Genomic DNA, 21,474 nt, shown 5'->3' with positions numbered 1-21,474 from the left:
CTTTAGTTACAAAGCTGAAAGCTGCTTGTAAGAACATAGATAGTTTTTGCTATAAGTGCCAACCGAATAACGCTTTCGTCTATAAGTTATATTCAATGCTATTGTGATTGTCCTACAACCCAAGACAGAAATGTATTAATCATGCAACAAAATACAGTAAGCATTTTGTATTTATTATATTGTTTCGCGTGTTAAAAATATTTCATTTTTTCAGATCGATTTTTTCTTAGAAAATTGCTAAGAATTATTCATTCAATTAACTTTAACTATTAGTAATAAATTATTTACAACAAGAAAAACTTGCATTCAATCATCGTCATGTTACGCGATAGACGTCAAGTGTCATGCATAAACCTCTTCCAAAGGTCTCTACTGTATGTGTTCTTCCGCAGCCAGCAAGTTCCCACGACATTAACAGTGCCATCGGTCGACCTAGTGGGTGAACTACCCGCGCCGATATAACATGTAAAGTAAATAGGCTCATTAAAATTAGTACCTTTTTCACACTTTTAATTCCTCTGAATTATCATGGAAAAAAATTAAAATCAGTAATAAACAAAAACTGAAAAAAAATCTATAAAGATATTTTTATATAATTTTAAGTGCAACATTTCGTCATCATCGAAATATAATTCTTTATTTACATTGGTATTATAGCAGCAATATTACGTCATTGTTAGCGTCAAAAACAGGAAATTCCACAGAAATGAAATTGTTCATTTGCATCGTTATAAATACGGGCGTAGCTCGAATGAATAAAAGTTCACGGACCTCTCCGTTCCGTGAACTCAGTTCCTATGAAGCTGTAAAAAACAGGGCTAACAGCATTAACATCAACAGAGGAAAAGCATGAATAAACACACTTCTACTTTGGACTTCGTGTTGTTGTTACCTCAACACCTACCGGCCCTAGGAATAGTCCCACATAATACGCACATATATAAATGGCTATAATTTCGTAAAGGCAATATTCGTAAAAGAGAATAAAAATAAAAAAGGTTTAGTTTATTGTGTACTCTTTTGAGAAGTTAAGTTGTACAATGCTTTTACAGATTAATTTGATTCTTGATTGTATCAATTCAGGCTTTGGAATATTCATGATGTACACAAATGATACACTATATTTGATTTCAATTAGATAACGATATATACAATATGGACTTATTAGTCTTTGGGTACATGGGTAGTTATCGATATGTGTTTATAACAAATGTTAAAAAGGCTAGGCGCTGCGATTATTTTCCAACCATTTGTCGCAATCCCACAGTCGGTAATTGCCTGACATCGATTTATCGATTGAGACGTGTCAACATTTTTTCTTATATCTTCTACGAACTGATATATTTTTTTACAAGGTGACACTATTATTTAATCTTTTAATAGAGAACTTGTGATTAAAAGTATTTGACTTGAGTTTATTTACTTATAAAAAAACTTTTAATATATTTTTGTATAACAGCGAACTTAATGCCGAATGCATTCTCTACCAGTTAACCGGTGCAGAGATAAATTAATAAAGATAGGTGAAACTATAGTTAATATCATAAAACACGAAAAATAAAATAAACTGGTAAAATCAAATTAAGAAGAAAGATAATCACATGAAAACACCTTAAATAAATGTACTAATGGTTTTGACCTGTGTTTGTGTTTATTTAAAGAAGTTTCAAAAACAAAAAACTTATAAAAACTCAGAACAGTGCGAAGGATTTTTATAAAATTAATATGGTGGTAATGATCAGTATTATATGGAAAGCTAGTATTCCTAATTTGTTATTCAGTTCATTTGAATTACAAAATTATTTAGATTTTGTTCACAAATAATAACTATGAAAAAAGTGCAAGAAGTTTTTATATAAAATATCCTTTCAATTTAATCTATGCAATTATGACCGCCGAAAAAATAGCAATTATTAATGTTAAGTGATTATGTCAAAATTGTCAATCGTACAATGATCCTCTAATGGAGAAATAATTACATTCGGTTAGATTTAATTTATAAAAAATCACCAGAAAAAATTATACGTTAAGTTTGTTTATTAAAGAAAATATGCGCGAATATCAGCTCTATAAATTCTCAGCTAGCTGTCACATAAATAATTCATTATAACACATCATATGAATCAATGGGAAATGGGCCACCATTGCTCGGCTCACCGTCAAATCAAATACACGTGATATATTCATAACAGTAGAATTAGAAACTTTACGATGAAGCATCAAGAGGTAGGCGTGAATTACTGGTCGATGGCCAAGGCCATGTTAATATACGGGGCGCTCACTGCGATGGCTTGGCTCATGCTGCGACTCTTCAACACGGTATTCACGCTGCCCCGGAGGCTGCGAGACCAGCATGAGAATATCCAGACCACTTTAAAAGAGCTCCAGGTCTGTACCTTGTCTATCGTTTCTTTATTACTGTCCGTTTTGTACGGCTAGTCGAAATCGGTGCGAGATGTTAACGTGCATTCTTTCTATAATATTGTAGAATCATAGTTCAGAATGAAAAAAAAATATTCACCAATAGGTTCCCACAAGGCATGGGATCTCCCCCGAATTTCGCCACGATCACGGGTCGTGCCATGTCCGCATCCAGCGACTTCCAGCGTGTCTTTTGGAGGCCTACCCACACCGGCTCGTGAATCTTTCGCCACAATGGCTATCACGAGAGATAATTTTATTATTAACTGACTTTATTATTGAGGTTGGTAACGTGTTCTCTATCTCTCACCTTCTCACTCTTTCTTTCCCTCTCTCTCTCTCTCTAAAGAAAAACTAATCCATCGGTGACGCATTATCGACGGAGGTTACCTAAATGCACAGAGCATCAGAAAACAATTTTGCTGTAAAAAATTATTCGATAATAACCACCTATTGCGCTGTGCTTCCATCTACTCGGACAATGTCGTATGAGAATGCTAAACACATATCGAGTTCAAACCTAAATCCTTGGACTTAAGCGTTGAGACAATCTATGAAGCGTCCCTCTAAGCGTGCTAAGAGCCTAGCGGCCTCCCAACTCGCAGGACTAACTAATATATGACGGCCAGTGTTTTGTTTTTCACTAGAAGAAGTGATATCTTGATCAGCTAATGACTTATTCGATCCTGCTCTTAGCAAAAGTTGCTGGATATGTATTCGTATGTCTTTATCCAATGACAAATTTAAGTTTATCTTTATACTTAAAGAAAGGCCGAAAATTTTTACTCCAAGGCCATCTACTGTTTGTTTCCGCAGAAACGCTTTCCGGACTTAAACATAACTGAAGAAGATTTGTTAAACGCTGACAAAGAATTGGAGAAGCTCATGAAAGAAGACGAAGAGGCCGGCAACGAGACAAAAGAAAATGACGTACCGACAGTAGACGAACTGCCTTCAGAAGAGGAGAAAAAAACCGTTTAAAACATATTTTAATATAATTTTAGTATAATTGCACGCACAAATAAACATTTAATATTTATAAACGTAGTTTTGTTTATTACAAAGCATTTTTATTGTTTTAAGCATTTAAAAACACATGTCTATACTTTTAAGTGTAGTGTGATCCTCTGACCTAACATAAGTAAAACACTGTTGTGTGGAGTAAACCGCATGGTTAACTGCTAGTTGTATTTAGAAAATTTCATTGTTATTAAGTATATCCCAAGTGAACCCGCAGAAATAATATTATAAAGGGTTTTGATAGTCAGGCAACGTTTGCTAAAGCGATGTCCGTTGCGGCGGCGTTCTGTTGTTGTTCAGAGGCAGACGACTTTGCCTTAATTGTATGATAGTGTCGAAACATATAAATAAATGTGAAGGATATCGGTAAAGTCATTATCAACTTATCGCGTGATTAAGCATAACAAGGATTGATATAGGATGCTTGGAGGTAGGTGTAAAGGTTTGAAAACTTTTTGCTTACAAATGAGCTATACATTGACGTTTTATAACAGTAGTTAATAATCAGCTTATAAATACATAAATTATATATATTAAAAAAAATATTGTTGTATAATTGGGATACACGTTTAATCAAAACAAGCTTTCTAAATATTTAATGGAATCAGGCGTTATTTTGCGGAAGTCCATCCTAAATAAGAAAAGGACCAATATTTAACAACTTCCGCACATGCAGTGGTAGTCGTGCAACAAAGTGCACTGCCAGAGTCTGTGTTTAGCACTAATCGGTGTAACATTACTCCTGAAGATGCCCCGTGGAGGGATGAAACACGCGTTGAGTGATTTAACGATGGTAATTGTGTAATTCGCATTGTTCTCCGCATGCGCATTTATCAGCGGGCTGGCGGGCGGTGCACTTTGTTGCACGACTACCACTGCATTTGCGGAAGCGGCTAAATATTGGTCCTTTTCTTACTTAAGCTTTCTGAAACCTCTGTAAAAGTGATTTAATCTTTAAATGCCTTAAATAAACTAGTTCATGCTCTAAAAGAAATAATAAAAACAAGTGTTATAATACTTGAAGTTCTTTTAGTATCTCTCAAAATGAAAAAGAATTTCTTGTTCAAAGTGAACTCGCTCTCGGAGTGCTTTTTACTTAGTTGATTCGTTTTATTTGATTCGTTCTGCATACTGAACGTAAGCATCAAAAACCTCAACCTTAATCCGATTTCGGAGCAGTCTTTGAAGATAAGCTTTAAAATGGACACGAGAAGGATTTAATCTTTAACAACATGAGCAAAATTCTAGCTCTTTAAAATAAAGTTTAACATTTTTAATACGTATAAAATTCAAATAAATGTGGTTTTAAACTGCCATACTTTAGTGCATAGTCATAATATGCGGTAAGGGGTCATTTTAGATCCGCTAGTGCGCCATTTCATCAAGATCCCGTTATTTTTACTTTTTAATACGTAACCAAAAAATAATGATTTTTTAACTGGTTTTTGTGTATACAAAGTCGTGTGCCAAAAATGCTGTAATATTAATTTTAATATCTATTAGTTATCAGTCGGTGTTTTATTAATTGCCGATATTAATAGAATTAACTGATTTTTGTCTTCTCTTACTGTTTATTTTTCAATGATAAGACATGAACTAAATTTAGTTAAAATCTAAACTTAACATCGGGCCAGATCTTTCATATCGGAGTGTAATAGAAACCAATACATCGAACAATAGACAAACTATAGGGAATGCCTACATAATAAAAAGGCAATGCCTACATAATGAAAAGGCAATGCCTACTATAAGCTTTCTGCTCAAAAATACCCTGCTCCGGCAGTTGCGACCCCGGCGTGTTATGGCAGGGTTCTTAACTGGTCATGGCCTTCTTAACAAACATCTGTATACTTTAGGTGTTACCGACAGTCCCCATTGTAAGGCATGACTAAAAGAAGCATGTGTTACCATTCTACATGACCTCTCATCTCGGTTTACCAATGTATCTCAATGGTCTGCTTGTATTTTTCGGGAAGCTGAGTTAGCTAGATTAAAGTTGACCCAGAAATGAACCCAGAACCGCTTGGTTACGGAAACCGGACAGCTGAGTCAAAATAAGATAATACTACCTAAAATCAGACTGAACTACGAACATTAACACGTAGGTAAGAAGTCTCATCTGTCAGATCTTAACACAGAGAGCTCAATTAGACCTCCGGAATCACCAAAGCCATGCGAAATAATACTAATTGACGAGATACTAATTGACGGAGTTAAACCTACCTACTACGGTTCTCTTTTTAATTCTTTGTGTCGGAAATAAAGAAACGTTTTCTACTATTAATTATTGGTAGGCAAAAGTAGACAAACCGAATGTACGGGTGACAGCTTTAAAGATAACTCGCCGAATTGTCACGTAAAGTATTAAATGAGGCCTTTGTCGAAACAAAATGAAAAAGATAAACAAGCCACCAGTAAAGTTTAATTATGTATCAATATATACAGGACCCTTGATCTAGAGCCGAGGGTCAAAATAGTTTGGCGAATTGGAAATATTGGACATAGGCTATATGTGAAAACAAAATTGGTGTATGTATATAATATATACATACTCCAATTTTGTTTTCACATATAGTCTAATTAATATTTAATCTCTCTTTTGTAAAGATTGCATAAACAAATTTATACTTCAGACGATTGAGTTATAAGAGTAACTTACAATCACACGTTCTCATTTTGAATAAATAAAACAACGAAATCTGAATGAAAAGGAAACTTTAAATATATTTTTGTTCAACGTACCGAGCAAAACATTGCATATGAAGGCTTCTATTTTGAACTGTTATAAGCCTGTAATGTTCCCTCATGTTAGAACGTAAACTTCGAAGGTAGAGGGCAAAGGGCGTAATCCACCATGCGACCAGTGCGGATTAAAAATTTAATAGATTCTCATTGAAAAAGGTTTGCACGTTTACGCAAATCTTCTTTGTATCACGACTGTTCATTGTCAGTGATTTTTGATAATATAAGAATAAGTTTTATCAAAAAGTTCAACTTACATTAACTCGTGTTTGGCTCTAAATCCAATCGTGAATACTGACTGCTTAGCGCACGCAGGAGATATGAAAACTATTTCCTTTTGTGTCAATAATAAGGTTACATATCAACTTATACGGCTCGCCCTTGACAGTGTAGTCTAGTCCAATATTTTGAAAATTTATGTCCAAGTCTTATATTATATATTTCTTAATGCCTAGTATACACTTTTACTATCTAAGATTATCGAAATGCAAAACAGAAGAATTTACGTAATACAGTATGGGGTTAAGCAATTATTTAGCAATTACTTACATTTATTGTACTTTCAAAATATAGGTATGTCTTTTATGTTATTATATTGTTTCGCTGTATTAGCATTTGTTGTTATAATTTAAATATTCTAAAAAATACATACTAATATAAGTAAAGTAACAAGTAAATAAAAGTAACTTAAACTAATAAATAAAATAAAAAATCAATACAAGTAAATGTAATTAAGGGCGTGTGACATCGTTAAGTGAATATTTAGTTCGCCCACTCGTCGATAGATGGTGTTGTAATATTAAATAAGAAAGCTGCCCGGACCGGGCCGGAGGCGTGGTTCAACTCCTCGAGCGAGCTTTCACCCCATGTTTAATTTTATCGATCGTTCCATTCACTCTCGACTGTAAACGTAAATAGTTTGGTAACAGTTAATATTTTTGTATTAACAGGATTCGAAACAATGCGGTGATAAGCGTCGATGTATAGATAGGAGTTATCAACGGGCCGTGTAAACAAAACCAAACAATGGCACTCAGTCAGTCGTAGTACGACGCCGGCAGCGGGGCGCGCTCTGACTAATTAACGTGTGATGTTTTGGTTCGTACGTCCTGCCAAGTGAACGTGCTTAAGGACTGGGATGACCCGCTCCAGCTACCGGCCCTTGGTGCCTCGCCCATCCAACAATTCATTGGAGAATCGCGACACAGAGTGAGTATACTCTTTTATTATTTCCTGATAAACAATATGATAAACAACGTGTTAATAATAAAACATGTGTATGTCTCATAAGTGTTTAATGCATTCACATACGTTCCTATATTGATGTTAAAATAAAAATATTAGGGTATTTCATTTATATTAAGAATTTAAACAGTAACTGTGTTGTTTCACACAAACTGTTTTATTACTCGGAACCTGTTTGATACTTGCACTTATCTATGAGTTCAATTTGAAAGTCTAATGACACGATATATATAATTGTAGACTGTTTGACTGTATTTTATTAACTGTTTAACTGTGTTAGTAGTTGCAACTAAAAATACACAATTTTTTTTTCGATTTCTTCCTTAATTGGGCAAAAAGAAGGATAATTACTGAAACATGTATAGAAAAATGTCGAAAGACTAAAAACAAGTCAATCAGGTATAACAAGGCTGTTCACTATTGTATCGAAAATAAAAGAAACATGAACAACCTGTTACACGTATAACCAGGTGAAATGTATCCTTTTAGCCCGAAGGAAAACAAGGATTTGCGGGAACTGCACTAAGTTAGTCTTCAGATACATCAGTGGTCACAATTTTTATTGAAGTTTAAATTGATAATTTCAGAACGATTCGAATACCATAGCCATCGTTCATTATATCGATAGCATTTAAATGTATCCCATCTAAAAAAATTAAGTTATTTACCATTCACTTGTGGAAAGCAAGTCTTACAAGCATCAGCGCGGGTTTTCCGACAAAACACACCGATGCCTCTTGATATTATATATAATCGAAGACATCTCAGCTTTATTACTATGCCATAGCAACATCGGACCACTTCACTTTGGCGTCGTCATCGTTTGGTTGACGATAGAAACTCCTACCACCAACGCTTAGAAACCTGAAGTTTCATTTAGCCGTTTAAGCGATAAAAGTTCTATACTCGAAAAAAACTTAAGCGATTGTCACTCGACGAAGGGTACAGCAAATATCCACATGGGCAACGAGACAATACCATCAATTTTTGCGAGGACAAACTCTGTGTTGTATCAGGAGTTTATATTTCAAATTACTGAGTACTATGCATCATTAGGTATGTAGAATATCACTTGATGGTAAATAAATAGTAAGCCGGCTCATTTGTTAAGGAAATAAACTCATACGAAATACATAAATAGAATTTAATAGAAGTTATGTACAAATAAAAGCGGGAAGGTTGATAGTGCTACGGAAACTCTATTTTAATCGTGCAAATGCATTTCCTAGAAGCGAATCTGTAATTATATACATACTCAACCGATGCGTTTTGCTAATTAAAATTTTACAATTACTGTACACTTACGCTAGATTGTCCCTCCTGATGTAAGTACTTCGGGGGTGATTGTTATCAAAATTTAAAAATGAAACACATACCGGTCATTTTTTATTTTTATTATTTATTTACATTTTTTGTACACCTTAGACAATAAATAAAGGGAAAAAAAGGAAAAAAATCATATTGTACAAGAGGCAGTCTTATCGCTCCAGGCGATCTCTGCCAGACAACCTTTAGATGGAGATGAGAGACATGAAAGAGAGGACAATTTAGGGTGTACGTCTAACATACAAACAGGAATACTTACATATACATATATACACATATTCATAGCTATATATATAAAGGGAGAAAATCGGATGAGTCTAATTTGATAATAACAATAATCAGATAGAATGTAACTTAAAAGTGCGAGAGTTGAAAATACGTTGTGATCTGAAAAAAAGTCGTCAACAAACTCAGACGTTATTTAAAATATCGTCTGTATTTAGCGACGTAGCCAGCAGCTTAGACTCGTCCAGTCAGAACTTATGGTCTTAAATGGTAAAATCCATTAACACTGACAGAGCCTTTTCAAACATATTTTCAAACATCTCTTAAAGGCTCGCATGTTACCATTTCACAAAATATTTCACTCGTTTGCTATACACATTAATAACTACTAATGGAGCCGATTTCGTTCCAATGATTATTTAAATATTTGGCAATTCGGAAAAGAGTAAATCTCATATTATTCTTCTCTTATGTAGACATATATATTAATTGTTGATTTTTAGAATATTTCTCTTTGTGTCAGATGAAAATATAAGGAGACGAATAAAAATTTAAGAAAGTTAAAACACTATTTCGTATATAGATTAATAAAATAACTACTTTCTTACTTTTAACATGCGTTCGATGAGTTTCTTCCTTTACTTATTATAGTGTATTATATTCTATACTATTTATAACATCTGGTATAGCGTTGACGGCGGCCCGTCTCGCCCCGCCCATACCTAAGGCGCGGTACGGCTGTTTTAGTAGCACTATTACGCCCTTTTGGTTCCTTCTTCAAATTGACCTCTCCGATACTCACGGATAAAAATATTTAAAGCAAGGTAACTCATCGAAGCACTGCATACTACATGAAGGGTAAGTCTAAGCAATCTATTTAGTGGACTTCAATCCGGTAGAATAAGGAATGTAATGTAAATGTATTCATTCATTCATATTATTATCACACGCTATTTACAGTGATCACTTGAATAGATCACGAGAAGAATCCTAGGAAAACCTAATTTGATAGAAAATAGTCTGTAATCAAATTGTACTCTCTTATAATGGCAAACTTAGACCTGTTACTAGTTTCTTCCTCGTTCGAAGGCTCTAAACACGTTTTGATGTAAGAAGATTCTACAGGCACAGACGGGTTTGTTTGCGATTAGTATAATAACAGAGCAATTCATTCCCAAGCATATCAGTTATAAAATCCTTCAAATTGAAATATATTTTTTTAAAGTATTTGTTCTATAAACATTTTAAATTTATTACTTGATAATTCTGAGTTATTATATGGAAACGTAAGTAAAATCTTACTCACAACCGTATACAACTTGTCTCCATGTGTCACCGTCTTCTTTTAAAGTATAACAAAAGAAAATAAATCATTTATAAATATGTTGTAGTCAACCATATGCGTACTGTATTTTATGATTAACAGACTGAATACTAAAATTATGAGATTGGGATTGTATAACAACATTAGAATATTTTATATCGCGTTAACATTTATTTAGGACTCAATTTACACTAAGATTTGGAAAGTAATGTCACTTAACGTGTCATTAGCTCAACAGGATTGAGTTTTGCATGATAATTAAACGACCATTCTTATAATACATCGTTATAAGTCATTGACAAAACATGTAGGCCTCTCTCTTCTTTATAAGATTTGAGTTTGCAATAATGCTTTCCGAAGTTGTAGCAATGTTAAATAGGTAATAGTAACTGACCAAGTCGAGTTTCTGAGTTCAAATTTGTTGAGTAGGAACGCTAAACGGGTTGTAGCGTTCCTACTCTCTATTGTTGGCCAGTACGTCCACAATACTTTTAAGTTAAAACATTCTTGCGCGTTCCATTTCAAATTCAAACGCCGATTTCAATTCGAACGCCGTTAGTTACATGGTCACTGCGGTTGTATTAGGGTCATGTAAAGTGTAAATACTTTTCATAAATGTGTAAATACACCTTCTTCAATCTCTCTTAGCTATCATCTTTCTTGCTAACGTGCTCAAGAGGTAAATCCCTTGGACCTGCTAAATGTGTATATTGCATTGAAGGAAAACCCATCCGGCATTATCAACAAGTGACAGTCCAAGCAGAGGTTCTTTCGTGAGGGCCCTGGAGTCAAGTCACTAAGGAGCTTCCCTACGTCAAAAGAGGTTTAAAGTTGACCTCTGCTCACTCCCATCCGCGGAATCTGCAATTCGCACTTGGGCAGCAATGTCAGGTCTAACTATATAGTGTTCTTACAATTACACTTTTATAAGTGAAAGAGGCAGATGTTTATTCCGAGCGCCAATAGATGACAACATGCAGAAAATAGAAACAAACATAAGAACAAGAGAACGCTACCGCGCCGTGCAAACGACTTATATGGAATGACTTTTTGTAATGTAAACAAATCCTTACCTGTTTATAATAATTAATGAGATAAGTTATGCATTTTTGGGTTAATACCCAAAAAATTTAATATATTCACTGGGTTGATTTAATAATCATATATGTATAACTTCTACCCCTGTTTAATTAAAGTCTACTATATTAGCTTTCTGTAAAAAAAATCCGTAAGATTATGTACTATTTTACTAATAATTTGCGATGGAAATACGCCACCGTTGCAACCAAATCTAGAGCTTCTCGCAAAGCGAAATTGCCATTCGCTTACTTTTGTCCAACCATAAATTAAGTTTCGTAATGAAAGTTGTATGTAACTATTTTTATAATTTAAAGACAATAGCTACTTCAAAATGTATTATTATAAAGAGCAAACAATGTAGTTTTATATGAATTCACAATCGTAAACGAAATGAAACAAAAGAATTATGTTTTGTAATTCAGCTGTGTGACGTAAGTATAGAGCATATGTAAATAAAAAAACGTTTCTTTCGCAATACTCCAAAACGATTAACACACATACCGGCGTTACATAGGCTTATTGTTGTCGCTCTAAATGCGATAATACACTAATGAATAGAATTTTTATTAAACTTTTCAAGGGCTGGTCACACGTTGTTAAATGTTACTTCTCCAAGAATCGTAACCCATAAAGCGTGCGTGCGTGGGTACTTAGCAAGCTTTTTAGAATAATAGAAGGTGCGAGGGCAGAATGGGAAAACTTATACTAAAACCAACGTATTTTTGCGAGAAAGTTGAGGGGCAAACTGTCATGCGCTCCGCGTCAAAATCATACCGAGACTGGATTCCGCGTCGGCGCAGCCGCTGCACTGCGTGAGCGGGGGTTGCGCGGGCGCGGCGGGCCGTGACCTACATAGCCGGCCGGCAAGCATATGTCGCAGCTAGACTGCTAAAATAAATGTTGCGTACAATGTCAGTTTGACCCTAGAATATTTATTTATTGAATACATATATACAATTATAAGTAGATACAATTAAAATTAATTTAGGTGTTTAGTGTAAATAAAATCTTTTTTATTGAAATAAATGTAAATAAAAAATTTGACAAATAACAATTTAAATAAAGTGACTAGTGGTAGTGAGATCACTACATCAGCCCCCCCTTGAGACCGTCAAGGGCGATAATAGTTAGGAAACCTTACTTTTCGTCCAGATCGCGTAGTGTGAGTATTTTTCTCATGATCTGGTGAGCTCTGGTTTCCTGAGCGTGTCACATGTGTTTTTGTATCGTGTTTGCGTGTGTCATGTGATTGTGTCTGTGTTGTAATAGTGGAATTAGTTGAATGTGTTGCTGTGTGTGTTGTGTGTTTAGTAGGTGTGCATGGAGTGGTGTCTGTGTCACGTAGTATGTAAGCGGGCTTAACTCGGTCTACCGATACTGTGACTTTTTTACCATTGACCAGAATAGCGAAAACTTTATCGTCACGCTGAAGCACCTCGTACGGTCCGGTATACGCGGGTTTTAAGGTACCGCCGACAGTACAGTCACGCAAGAATACGTGACTGCAAGTGGCTAACTCCTTAAAAACGAACGTCGGACGCGTACCACTATGGCGAGCTGCAGGTGAAGGCTTCAAGCTCTGAATTATACTCCGTAGTCTTGACGTAAACTCCATCAAGTCTAGGGTATAGTCTGCCTTTGAGTCAAAAAATTCACCTGGCAGGCGTAGTGGTTCGCCATATACTAGCTCAGCTGAGGTAGCGTGCAGGTCTTCCTTGTAGGCACTTCGAACACCCAACAAAACAAGCGGGAGAGATTCTACCCAATTCCCATCACCGTGACAGACTATGGCAGACTTCAACTGTCGATGGAATCTTTCCACGAGACCATTGCAGGCCGGATGATAAGCTGTGGTTCGGCGGTGGTTGAATCCAGAAATGCGTGAAAGATTCTTAAATAACGCGGATTCAAACTGCCTGCCACGATCGGTAACGATGTCAGCAGGACAACCAAATCGGGATATCCAGCCACTGAGTAGGGCTCGTGCCACTGTCTCGGCTGAAATATCTGCCAAAGGAATTGCCTCAGGCCAACGCGTAAAGCGGTCGATGGCGGTGAGACAATACCTAAAACCTTGTGACAGAGGCAATGGTCCTACCAGGTCGATATGGACGAACTTGAAACGAGCTGCAGGAAGTTTGAAGGTGCCAACGGGAGCGCTTGTGTGGCGTGTAATTTTCGAACGCTGACACGCTAAACACGTTCGCACCCAGCTCCTGCAATCTTTTTTTACCTCTGGCCACACGTAACGCTCGGAGACTAGTTTGGCTGTTGCATTAGCCCCGGGGTGACTGAGAGAATGGAGGCTCTCAAATACCCGTCTCCGTAGCATCTTGGGGACGAAGGGCCGTACCACGTTGGTACTGACGTCGCAGAACAGCTCCGTGTTGCAGCCTGGAACCTTAAGTTTTTTCAGGCACAGTGACGTGGAGCCTTCTGCGAATTGAGTGAGCTCTGGATCGGAGTGCTGAGCGACTGCCAGCTGCTTCGGATCTACTGGCTGGGAAATTTCTGCAACTCGCGAGAGGGTATCGGCCACCACATTGTCTTTACCGGATATGTGCTGTATATCGGTGGTAAACTGCGCGATCAGATCCAGGTGCCGGAACTGTCTGGGCGAGCAGTTTTCTTTCCTATTGTGAAAAGCGTAAATCAGCGGCTTATGGTCTGTATAGACCGTGAAGACTCGGGCCTCGAGCATGTGGCGAAAGTATTTTATACTTTCATATACGGCGAGCAGCTCTCGGTCGTAGGGCGAGTATTTTTGCTGAGAAGAACTCAGCCCACGAGAGAAAAATGCTAGTGGCTCCCACGACCTATAGTTCCTCGACTGCTGCTGCAAGACGGCGCCAATAGCCTTATCGGACGCGTCGGTGACAAGCGCTAATCTAGCGTCACAGCTGGGATGAGCCAGCAAGGCGGCCTGACATAGGCCTTCTTTACATGTCTCAAAAGCCTCGAGCGACTGTCCAGTGATATCAACAGGATGTGAGCCTTTCACTGATCCTGTGAGAAGCGCGTTAAGAGGAGCTTGTTGTGAAGCTGCACTTGGGATGAACCTTCTGTAAAAGTTTACCATCCCGAGGAACCTACGAAGTTCTTTCACTGTTTTAGGGACAGGGAAAACCTTGATCGCCTCAACCTTCGCCGGCAGCGGTGTGGTACCTTTACCTGAAATGCGATAGCCCAAAAAAGTGACTTCTGGCGCGCCAAACACACATTTGGCCGTATTGATGACCATGCCGTACTGCTTCAGCCTAGCGAAAAGTTGTCGCAAGTGATCTTCGTGCGTCTTCTGGTCCCTAGAAAAGACAAGAAAATCGTCCAGGTAAGCGTAGGTGAAATCCAGGCCCCGTAGCATCTCATCGACGAAGCGCTGAAACGTCTGTCCGGCATTACGAAGTCCGAACGTCATATAAGGAAATTCGTACAGACCGAACGGCGTCGTGATGGCTGTCTTCGCGATGTCATCCGGATGCACGGGGATCTGGTTGTAGGCTTTTACCAGGTCAATGGTAGAAAAGATTGTGCAACCTGACAAACAATGGGAAAAGTCGTGTATGTGTTTGATAGGGTACCTGTCGGGTACAGTTCGGGCATTCAGCATGCGGTAATCCCCACAAGGACGCCACCCGTTGTCCTTCTTGGGGGCTAGGTGGAGGGGTGAAGCCCATGCAGACTCTGAAGGACGGCAGGTACCGTTCTGCAACATAGCCTCAAACTCCGACTTGGCAATCTTAAGTTTATCAGGCGCAAGCCTGCGTGGTGTGCAAGAGACCGGTGGCCCAGGTGTAGTGCGGATGTGGTGAACTGTGTTGTGAGTCAGTGTGCGATGAACGCCGTGTGGACGAGTGACTTCAGGGAATTTGGCAAGTATGTCGTGATACACCGAGTGACCAGATACCACCTTCACCGAAGAAATACTCTCGTTAGTATTCGCGAGTGACGCTACAGTCGCGAGCGTTGTGACGCCGTCGATGAGTCGCTGGTTTCGTACATCTACCATAATATTGTAGTGTGAAAGGAAATCAACGCCTATTATCGCCCTCGTAACGTCAGCTACAATAAAATTCCACGAAAAGTCACGGCGCAAGCCTAAATTAAGCACTAAGTTGTAAAAACCGTAAGTGTGAATAATTGAGCCATTCGCTGCACACAACTCGAAATTTGTTTTTGAGCGATATTGTTTTAAATATTTACGGGGAAACACACACAAGTCACTTCCTGTATCGACTAATAACTGTAGTTTAGTTCGTTTATCCGTGACGAATAGGCGACCGGTAGTCGGGCAGTCGTCGGTCGCCATCACCGACTGCCTTTTGCGTTTCCCGTAAAATCGCAGGGCTTGACACACTTATTTGCTGAGTCCGCGAACTTGCTATGGTACCAACAGATTGGGAACTTTCTATAGTTTGAGTGAGACCTAGTGGATGATGCTGATGAACGACCTCGACGTTTTGAGAAATTCCGATTTTTTGACTTTGACCGCGACATACGGTCGACTTTTTCCGTCAATGCTTGTATTTGTCGGGTCAATGCGGCTATCTCACTAGATCCACCAGAAGACGTACCCGAAATTCCTGCGACCTGAGAGGTCGGTGACACCGCATCTAGTACCTGATCTGCGAGCTCGGCGACTTCATCCAGCGTCATTTTGGCCTGAGACGCGATGATGGGCTGCACACTGCTAGGCAGACGACTGGCCCAGAGGGTTCTGAGCAGATCATCCGGTACACCAGAACCGGCCAGGCTCTTTAACCGACGCAGGAACTGTGATGGCTTGCTGTCACCTAGCTCTTCATGGTGAAGCAATTGCTGTACCTGTCGCTCCCGAGACGCAGACAACCGCTTGATTAGTTCATTTTTCAGTGTTTCGTATTTATTCGTCGCGGCCGGGCCCTCAACAATATCTTCGACGATTTCCGCATACTGCGGTTCCAGCTGTGAGACTGCATGATGATACTTTGTTGCATCGGACGTTATGTTAGCTAAAACAAACTGGCTCTCCAACGTCGCAAACCACAGTTTTGGCTTTGCCGCGTAGAACGGCGGTACCTTTACCGCGACGCGATTCAGCACGTGTTCATCCGATCCTTTGTTCTTGTTCTCCTCATTCGCCATTTGTTCCAAAGGGGTCACCACTAAAGCGTGCGTGCGTGGGTACTTAGCAAGCTTTTTAGAATAATAGAAGGTGCGAGGGCAGAATGGGAAAACTTATACTAAAACCAACGTATTTTTGCGAGAAAGTTGAGGGGCAAACTGTCATGCGCTCCGCGTCAAAATCATACCGAGACTGGATTCCGCGTCGGCGCAGCCGCTGCACTGCGTGAGCGGGGGTTGCGCGGGCGCGGCGGGCCGTGACCTACATAGCCGGCCGGCAAGCATATGTCGCAGCTAGACTGCTAAAATAAATGTTGCGTACAATGTCAGTTTGACCCTAGAATATTTATTTATTGAATACATATATACAATTATAAGTAGATACAATTGAAATTAATTTAGGTGTTTAGGTTTATGTAAATAAAATCTTTTTTATTAAAATAAATGTAAATAAAAATTTTGACAAATAACAATTTAAATAAAGTGTTATTTGTCAAAAAAGTGTTAGTGCAATATGAATAATGATTCGGATCTAATCATACCAGCGCTTTGACCTCGTAGTCACAGTAGATCCACTTCTTCCCGTGATGGCAGACATATGTCTGAAAAACTTAAAAAAACACTTTGTGTAAGCTGAAAGGTTAATGGACACTTCGAGTATAAATGCCTTTACTCTACAAGCAGTCCACGTTCTTAATTAAATAAATATATCAATTTTCTTGATGTATATCATTGCCTTTAATGACCAGTGGTAATTTTATACAATTCCCAAAGGTTTGCTCCTTTCATAATAGACTTATGACCTGTCTTGGTCATGTACCAGGATATAACTTTAATACACTTTCATGCTATAGAAATATTTATAAGGAAAATATTAAATGTGTTTAACTAATATAGCGGTAAATGTTGCAAGGTTTCAGATCGGCATGCATATAATTCTAGCCTTATAACATATAACCTATAAAAACTTCAACTGCATGCACTCAATAGTTTGACGATATAACCCGAAAAATGGCTAAATTATATGCAAGCTTATGAAGTACAGCTGCTTTTAGCAATTAGGTTAAAACGTTTTTATTAATAATAAATTGGTATGTTACGATAATCAATAGGCTATTGTGTGAAATTAATTTATTATAAAACCTATCGAACAATTTAAACTGTTTTAAATTATCATTATACTCGTAGTCATTTTATTCTTATGCCATCCACGTCTGGAAATAGTGTCTCCCATAGAGTTCCCATCGAAACGCGAAGTTAGTAAAGTGTGGAAACAAAACACTTTCACATCTAAGCGGCTTCTTATAAGAAGAAGATCATTTTGCTTCTATTGAAATATACATCTGACAACCCAGTTGATGAGTTTGTTTTTAAATATATTGTTTGTATTAAGACGTAAATCAAGATTTTTTTAAATAATTTGAATCTATCATTTCGTTAATTACAAATATCGTATAAAATTTTATACGTAGAACCTTATAACAGCCTCAATTTAAAACACATTTTGTGCTTAATGCAATAGTATAAAGTCGTAATTATTTTAAAACAAACGTTGGAGAATTTGTATTGCTCTATGTCACGGCATCGATGTCGATCTTCGGCGTTTAGCATTACTGTTTCGGCTAATGTGATATCCAGCATCGTTCGGATCTGATTGGATCAGCGCATGCGGCCACGCTCTCGTGGTCGCCGTCCTTCCACTTTTCCGACGAACAAAACTTTTCCACCAAATTGTCTCCGCTTTTCCTAGCTATATAAATAAAAACCTTAAAGACTTTTGGACACTTCAGGTTCCATCTGTATTGATGCCTTGGTTCTTCAACCGTACCCTAAATAACATACGTCTTCAGCACTACAAATCTAACGCGTATATTCCCTATGAATAATGAGGTAGATATAGAAAAGTGAAAACTGCGGTCAACGCTGTTACTTTCCCTTATATTTTTAATACGTATTAACATTAATATTGTATACGTTAAGTGAGAAGTAGTCAACGTAGAAATGTGTTGCGTAATGCAAGTTACAATTAAATGGCGGTATGTCTTTTGTAACTAACTAAGATACCTAGTATGACCACTATAACTATTTAATGAGAAAATATCACTGAGCAGCTGGTCTTTGAGCATACTAACCGTATACTAATCCAACATGAATATTCGTTTTTTTATTATTATAATTGTTTATTTTTAATTGTTTTAAGGATATTAAACGAAATTAAATATTTTTAAAATACTTGGTCAAATTTTTATTTCATTTTTAACATCAATTTCGGTGGAAAAGAAATAAATAGCAGTGATATTTCAAACTCCTTAACTGATTTCTGGTAAAGTCATTGTCAGGCATTTTTAAAGCTAATCAATATATAAACAAAACAACAATCGGTATACTTTTCCAACGGGCACAGCCTTACGGATTTGTTAGTTGAAGTGCCAATAGGCTAGATACGTAGCGCGCAAAATAGACGACTGCTGGGGCCTTGAGTTTCTGGAGTTGTGACTACGGTCCGGTAACTGCAGCGCAGAACGTTCACTAACAAGGTTAAGGTCTTATTGAAGGGAATTTGAATTGAAATAAATATATATATAACAAAAATGAAGAAATTAAACCGAAATTGTAAATTTGCAAGAAATGTAGGGGAGTATGGAAAGCGAAGCACGAATGAAATGTAAAGAAATGCTGTTAAAATAATACATAATGTGAAGGATGAAAGAATAAAGCAAGTAGAAAACTGTGATGGACGAAAGAAAGTAGTGTATATTAAAAAAAGATGAAAAATATTATTTGTGATCTAAGTCCCTGTCCTAAAAACACAATGGCACCCAAAAACGAGTGTCATAAAAAAGGTTAAGGCATTTAGAAAATCTTGGATGCAGGCCGCTTTTAATCCGGCCCATTGGTAAACTATAGGCATTTACTACGACTAAAATGATAATGATTATAGGCTCGAAATCCTAGATATCTTTAACCTAGAGGAATATCCTTGTTCAACACCATTTACTTTATCAATTATTGATAAGAGATGTCTAGATTTGATAATGGATGTCTAGTTTCTAGGTAAAAATACAGTATATGTATTAACAAGATTGATTCTATATTTTTGTAACTTATATTATGTTGTTTAAATGTTTCAAACACTTGGCCGCGTTTAGTTTTTATTAACTATGCAAAAAAGACGTGTTACATTTCATGAAGATATAAGTTTTTAGGTCAAACCTAATGAACCTGCACTCGAGTTTTGAAGACTACTTAAGCGCTGTTCCGCTACCTACCACTTCCAGCAACCTCGACTATATCGTCATCTGTGTGTTATAACTCACTGCGTTTATTTACACTTCTTGATTAGGTATCTAACATACAGGATGATAGACTTATTTGCAAAAGTTTTAAAGCTTTTACGACTACGTATTTCCAATTATCCTTTACAAAATAATCACTCTAAAATATGTCAATTTTTTTTTAAATACTTCAGGCCAATTACTTCTATCGGTACTAAACTTGTATTGACAGATAATGAACAGTATTTAATTTTAATTACGCCGTTTATAATATTCAAATGATTCATTTTCATTAATGGTGTGGTACCATACATTTACTGACAGCAAAGTAATCATAAATAATATACGGGATATTAAATGGCACTTTTTGCTTGTCAACCAACTAGGAATGGCTACAACAAAGTTTAATTGTAAACATTTACATTTATCGAATGTCTAATCCTCTTATAATCCCAGCTCAGACTTCTGGAGACTTATTACTATTAGATGTAATGGACACTATCCGCTAATCCAATTAATCGATATTTGATATCTTCAATACCTTCAGTATCTAGTCGCTTTAAAAGCTAAACATTGCCATTTATTATTAAAAAAAAGCTTGTGTTCTGTTTTTGAATTATTAACATTAAGCTATTGTTATGCTCATATGGATTACTTTAATGTTATTTAATAAGGTACCATGAGCCTAGAAATAGATTTCATTACATTAGTATCTCTTTTGTGGGTAAATGTGTACTATATTACAATACATTACCATGTCTCTAAATTAACTAATAATAAATATAGAAAGTTCATTAGACAAAGACTTGTAAAAAAATTTAAAAGTTGGATTGCTTTACTACTACATTAAGGAATTGTAAAAGAGACCATACTAAGGGGTTTATTATGGTATGAGGTGGTTTTGGGCTCTTAGACCAAGGCGCGTTTGGTACCCCCGTAGTTGTAAGTTAGAGTATGCCATTAAAGGGAAGTTTATAGAGAGAATAAATAAATAGACAGTAAGAAAACATGAGATATGTAATTACATCTTCTTAAATAGTAAACAGTTTTATTGTAGGTGATAGAAGAGAAAAGAAAAACAAGCTATTATACATTACTAACGTTCTTAATATAAATAAATCGTACATAATATTGACTGCGCAGTTAAAATTATCGAACAATCGTTAACATGGAGGTCATTAAGGATACGAGTTCAATTATTATTACAATAATTTAAAATTAGAACGTCGCCCTTTATTAATTAACGCGCTCGTGATGAAGAAATGCTGGTTTCAACATTATTGTGTCCGAGAAGTACTGTTACTTGACAGATATAATTTTTGTTTAAAGTTTGACATCTGTCATCTTTGTCAAAAATTCTATCAGTAACAATAATGCAAGAATGTGGATTACTTTGGTTTATAAGTGAAAACCTTGAGAATCCTACCTGTGTTAATGATGAACTATCACACATCGTCAACTCAGCCATATAACCCACCGCTGGACCTGGGCGTCTCCTACTTTCGTATATTTCCAAAAAAACCAAAACGTAACCTGTAACTTTAAAGAAGATTAGAGAACATAACACATAAAAAGTAAAAACACATTTATACGCCTCTTATTTATGTTTGGGAAAAAATATTTATGGTTCGCGACACAGACATATGTAATAGCAATGTTTTTCCTACATTTGTTTACTACTACTACTACATTATGAGTATTTTTTAATAATTTAGA

General features: G+C 36.9%; 2 protein-coding genes across 2 annotated transcripts in view; both read left to right on the top strand.

Annotated features, from left to right (window-relative positions):
* The first annotated feature begins 2,148 nt into the window (after window positions 1-2,148).
* Window positions 2,149-3,402, top strand: LOC137931464 (uncharacterized). Its single transcript, XM_068774843.1, has 2 exons — window positions 2,149-2,388; window positions 3,238-3,402. Exons 1-2 carry the CDS (start codon window positions 2,212-2,214, stop codon window positions 3,400-3,402), a joined length of 342 nt encoding a protein of 113 aa, XP_068630944.1. The 5' UTR covers window positions 2,149-2,211.
* A 3,810-nt stretch (window positions 3,403-7,212) lies between these two features.
* The window catches only part of LOC137931535 (uncharacterized), a 113,554-nt gene continuing 99,292 nt past the window's right edge, over window positions 7,213-21,474 (top strand). The window contains exon 1 of the mRNA XM_068774957.1: window positions 7,213-7,392. Coding sequence (XP_068631058.1) covers window positions 7,322-7,392 — 71 coding nt within the window. The 5' untranslated portion in view covers window positions 7,213-7,321. The remainder of the gene's footprint in view (window positions 7,393-21,474) is intronic.

This window comes from Battus philenor, unplaced genomic scaffold, assembly GCF_028537555.1.
Source record: "Battus philenor isolate CCGP_79_NKW_IND1 unplaced genomic scaffold, ilBatPhil1.0.hap1 SCAF_8, whole genome shotgun sequence".
In the NCBI taxonomy this organism is placed as follows: Eukaryota; Metazoa; Arthropoda; class Insecta; order Lepidoptera; family Papilionidae; genus Battus; species Battus philenor.
This window is presented reverse-complemented; position numbering and strand designations above follow the sequence as displayed.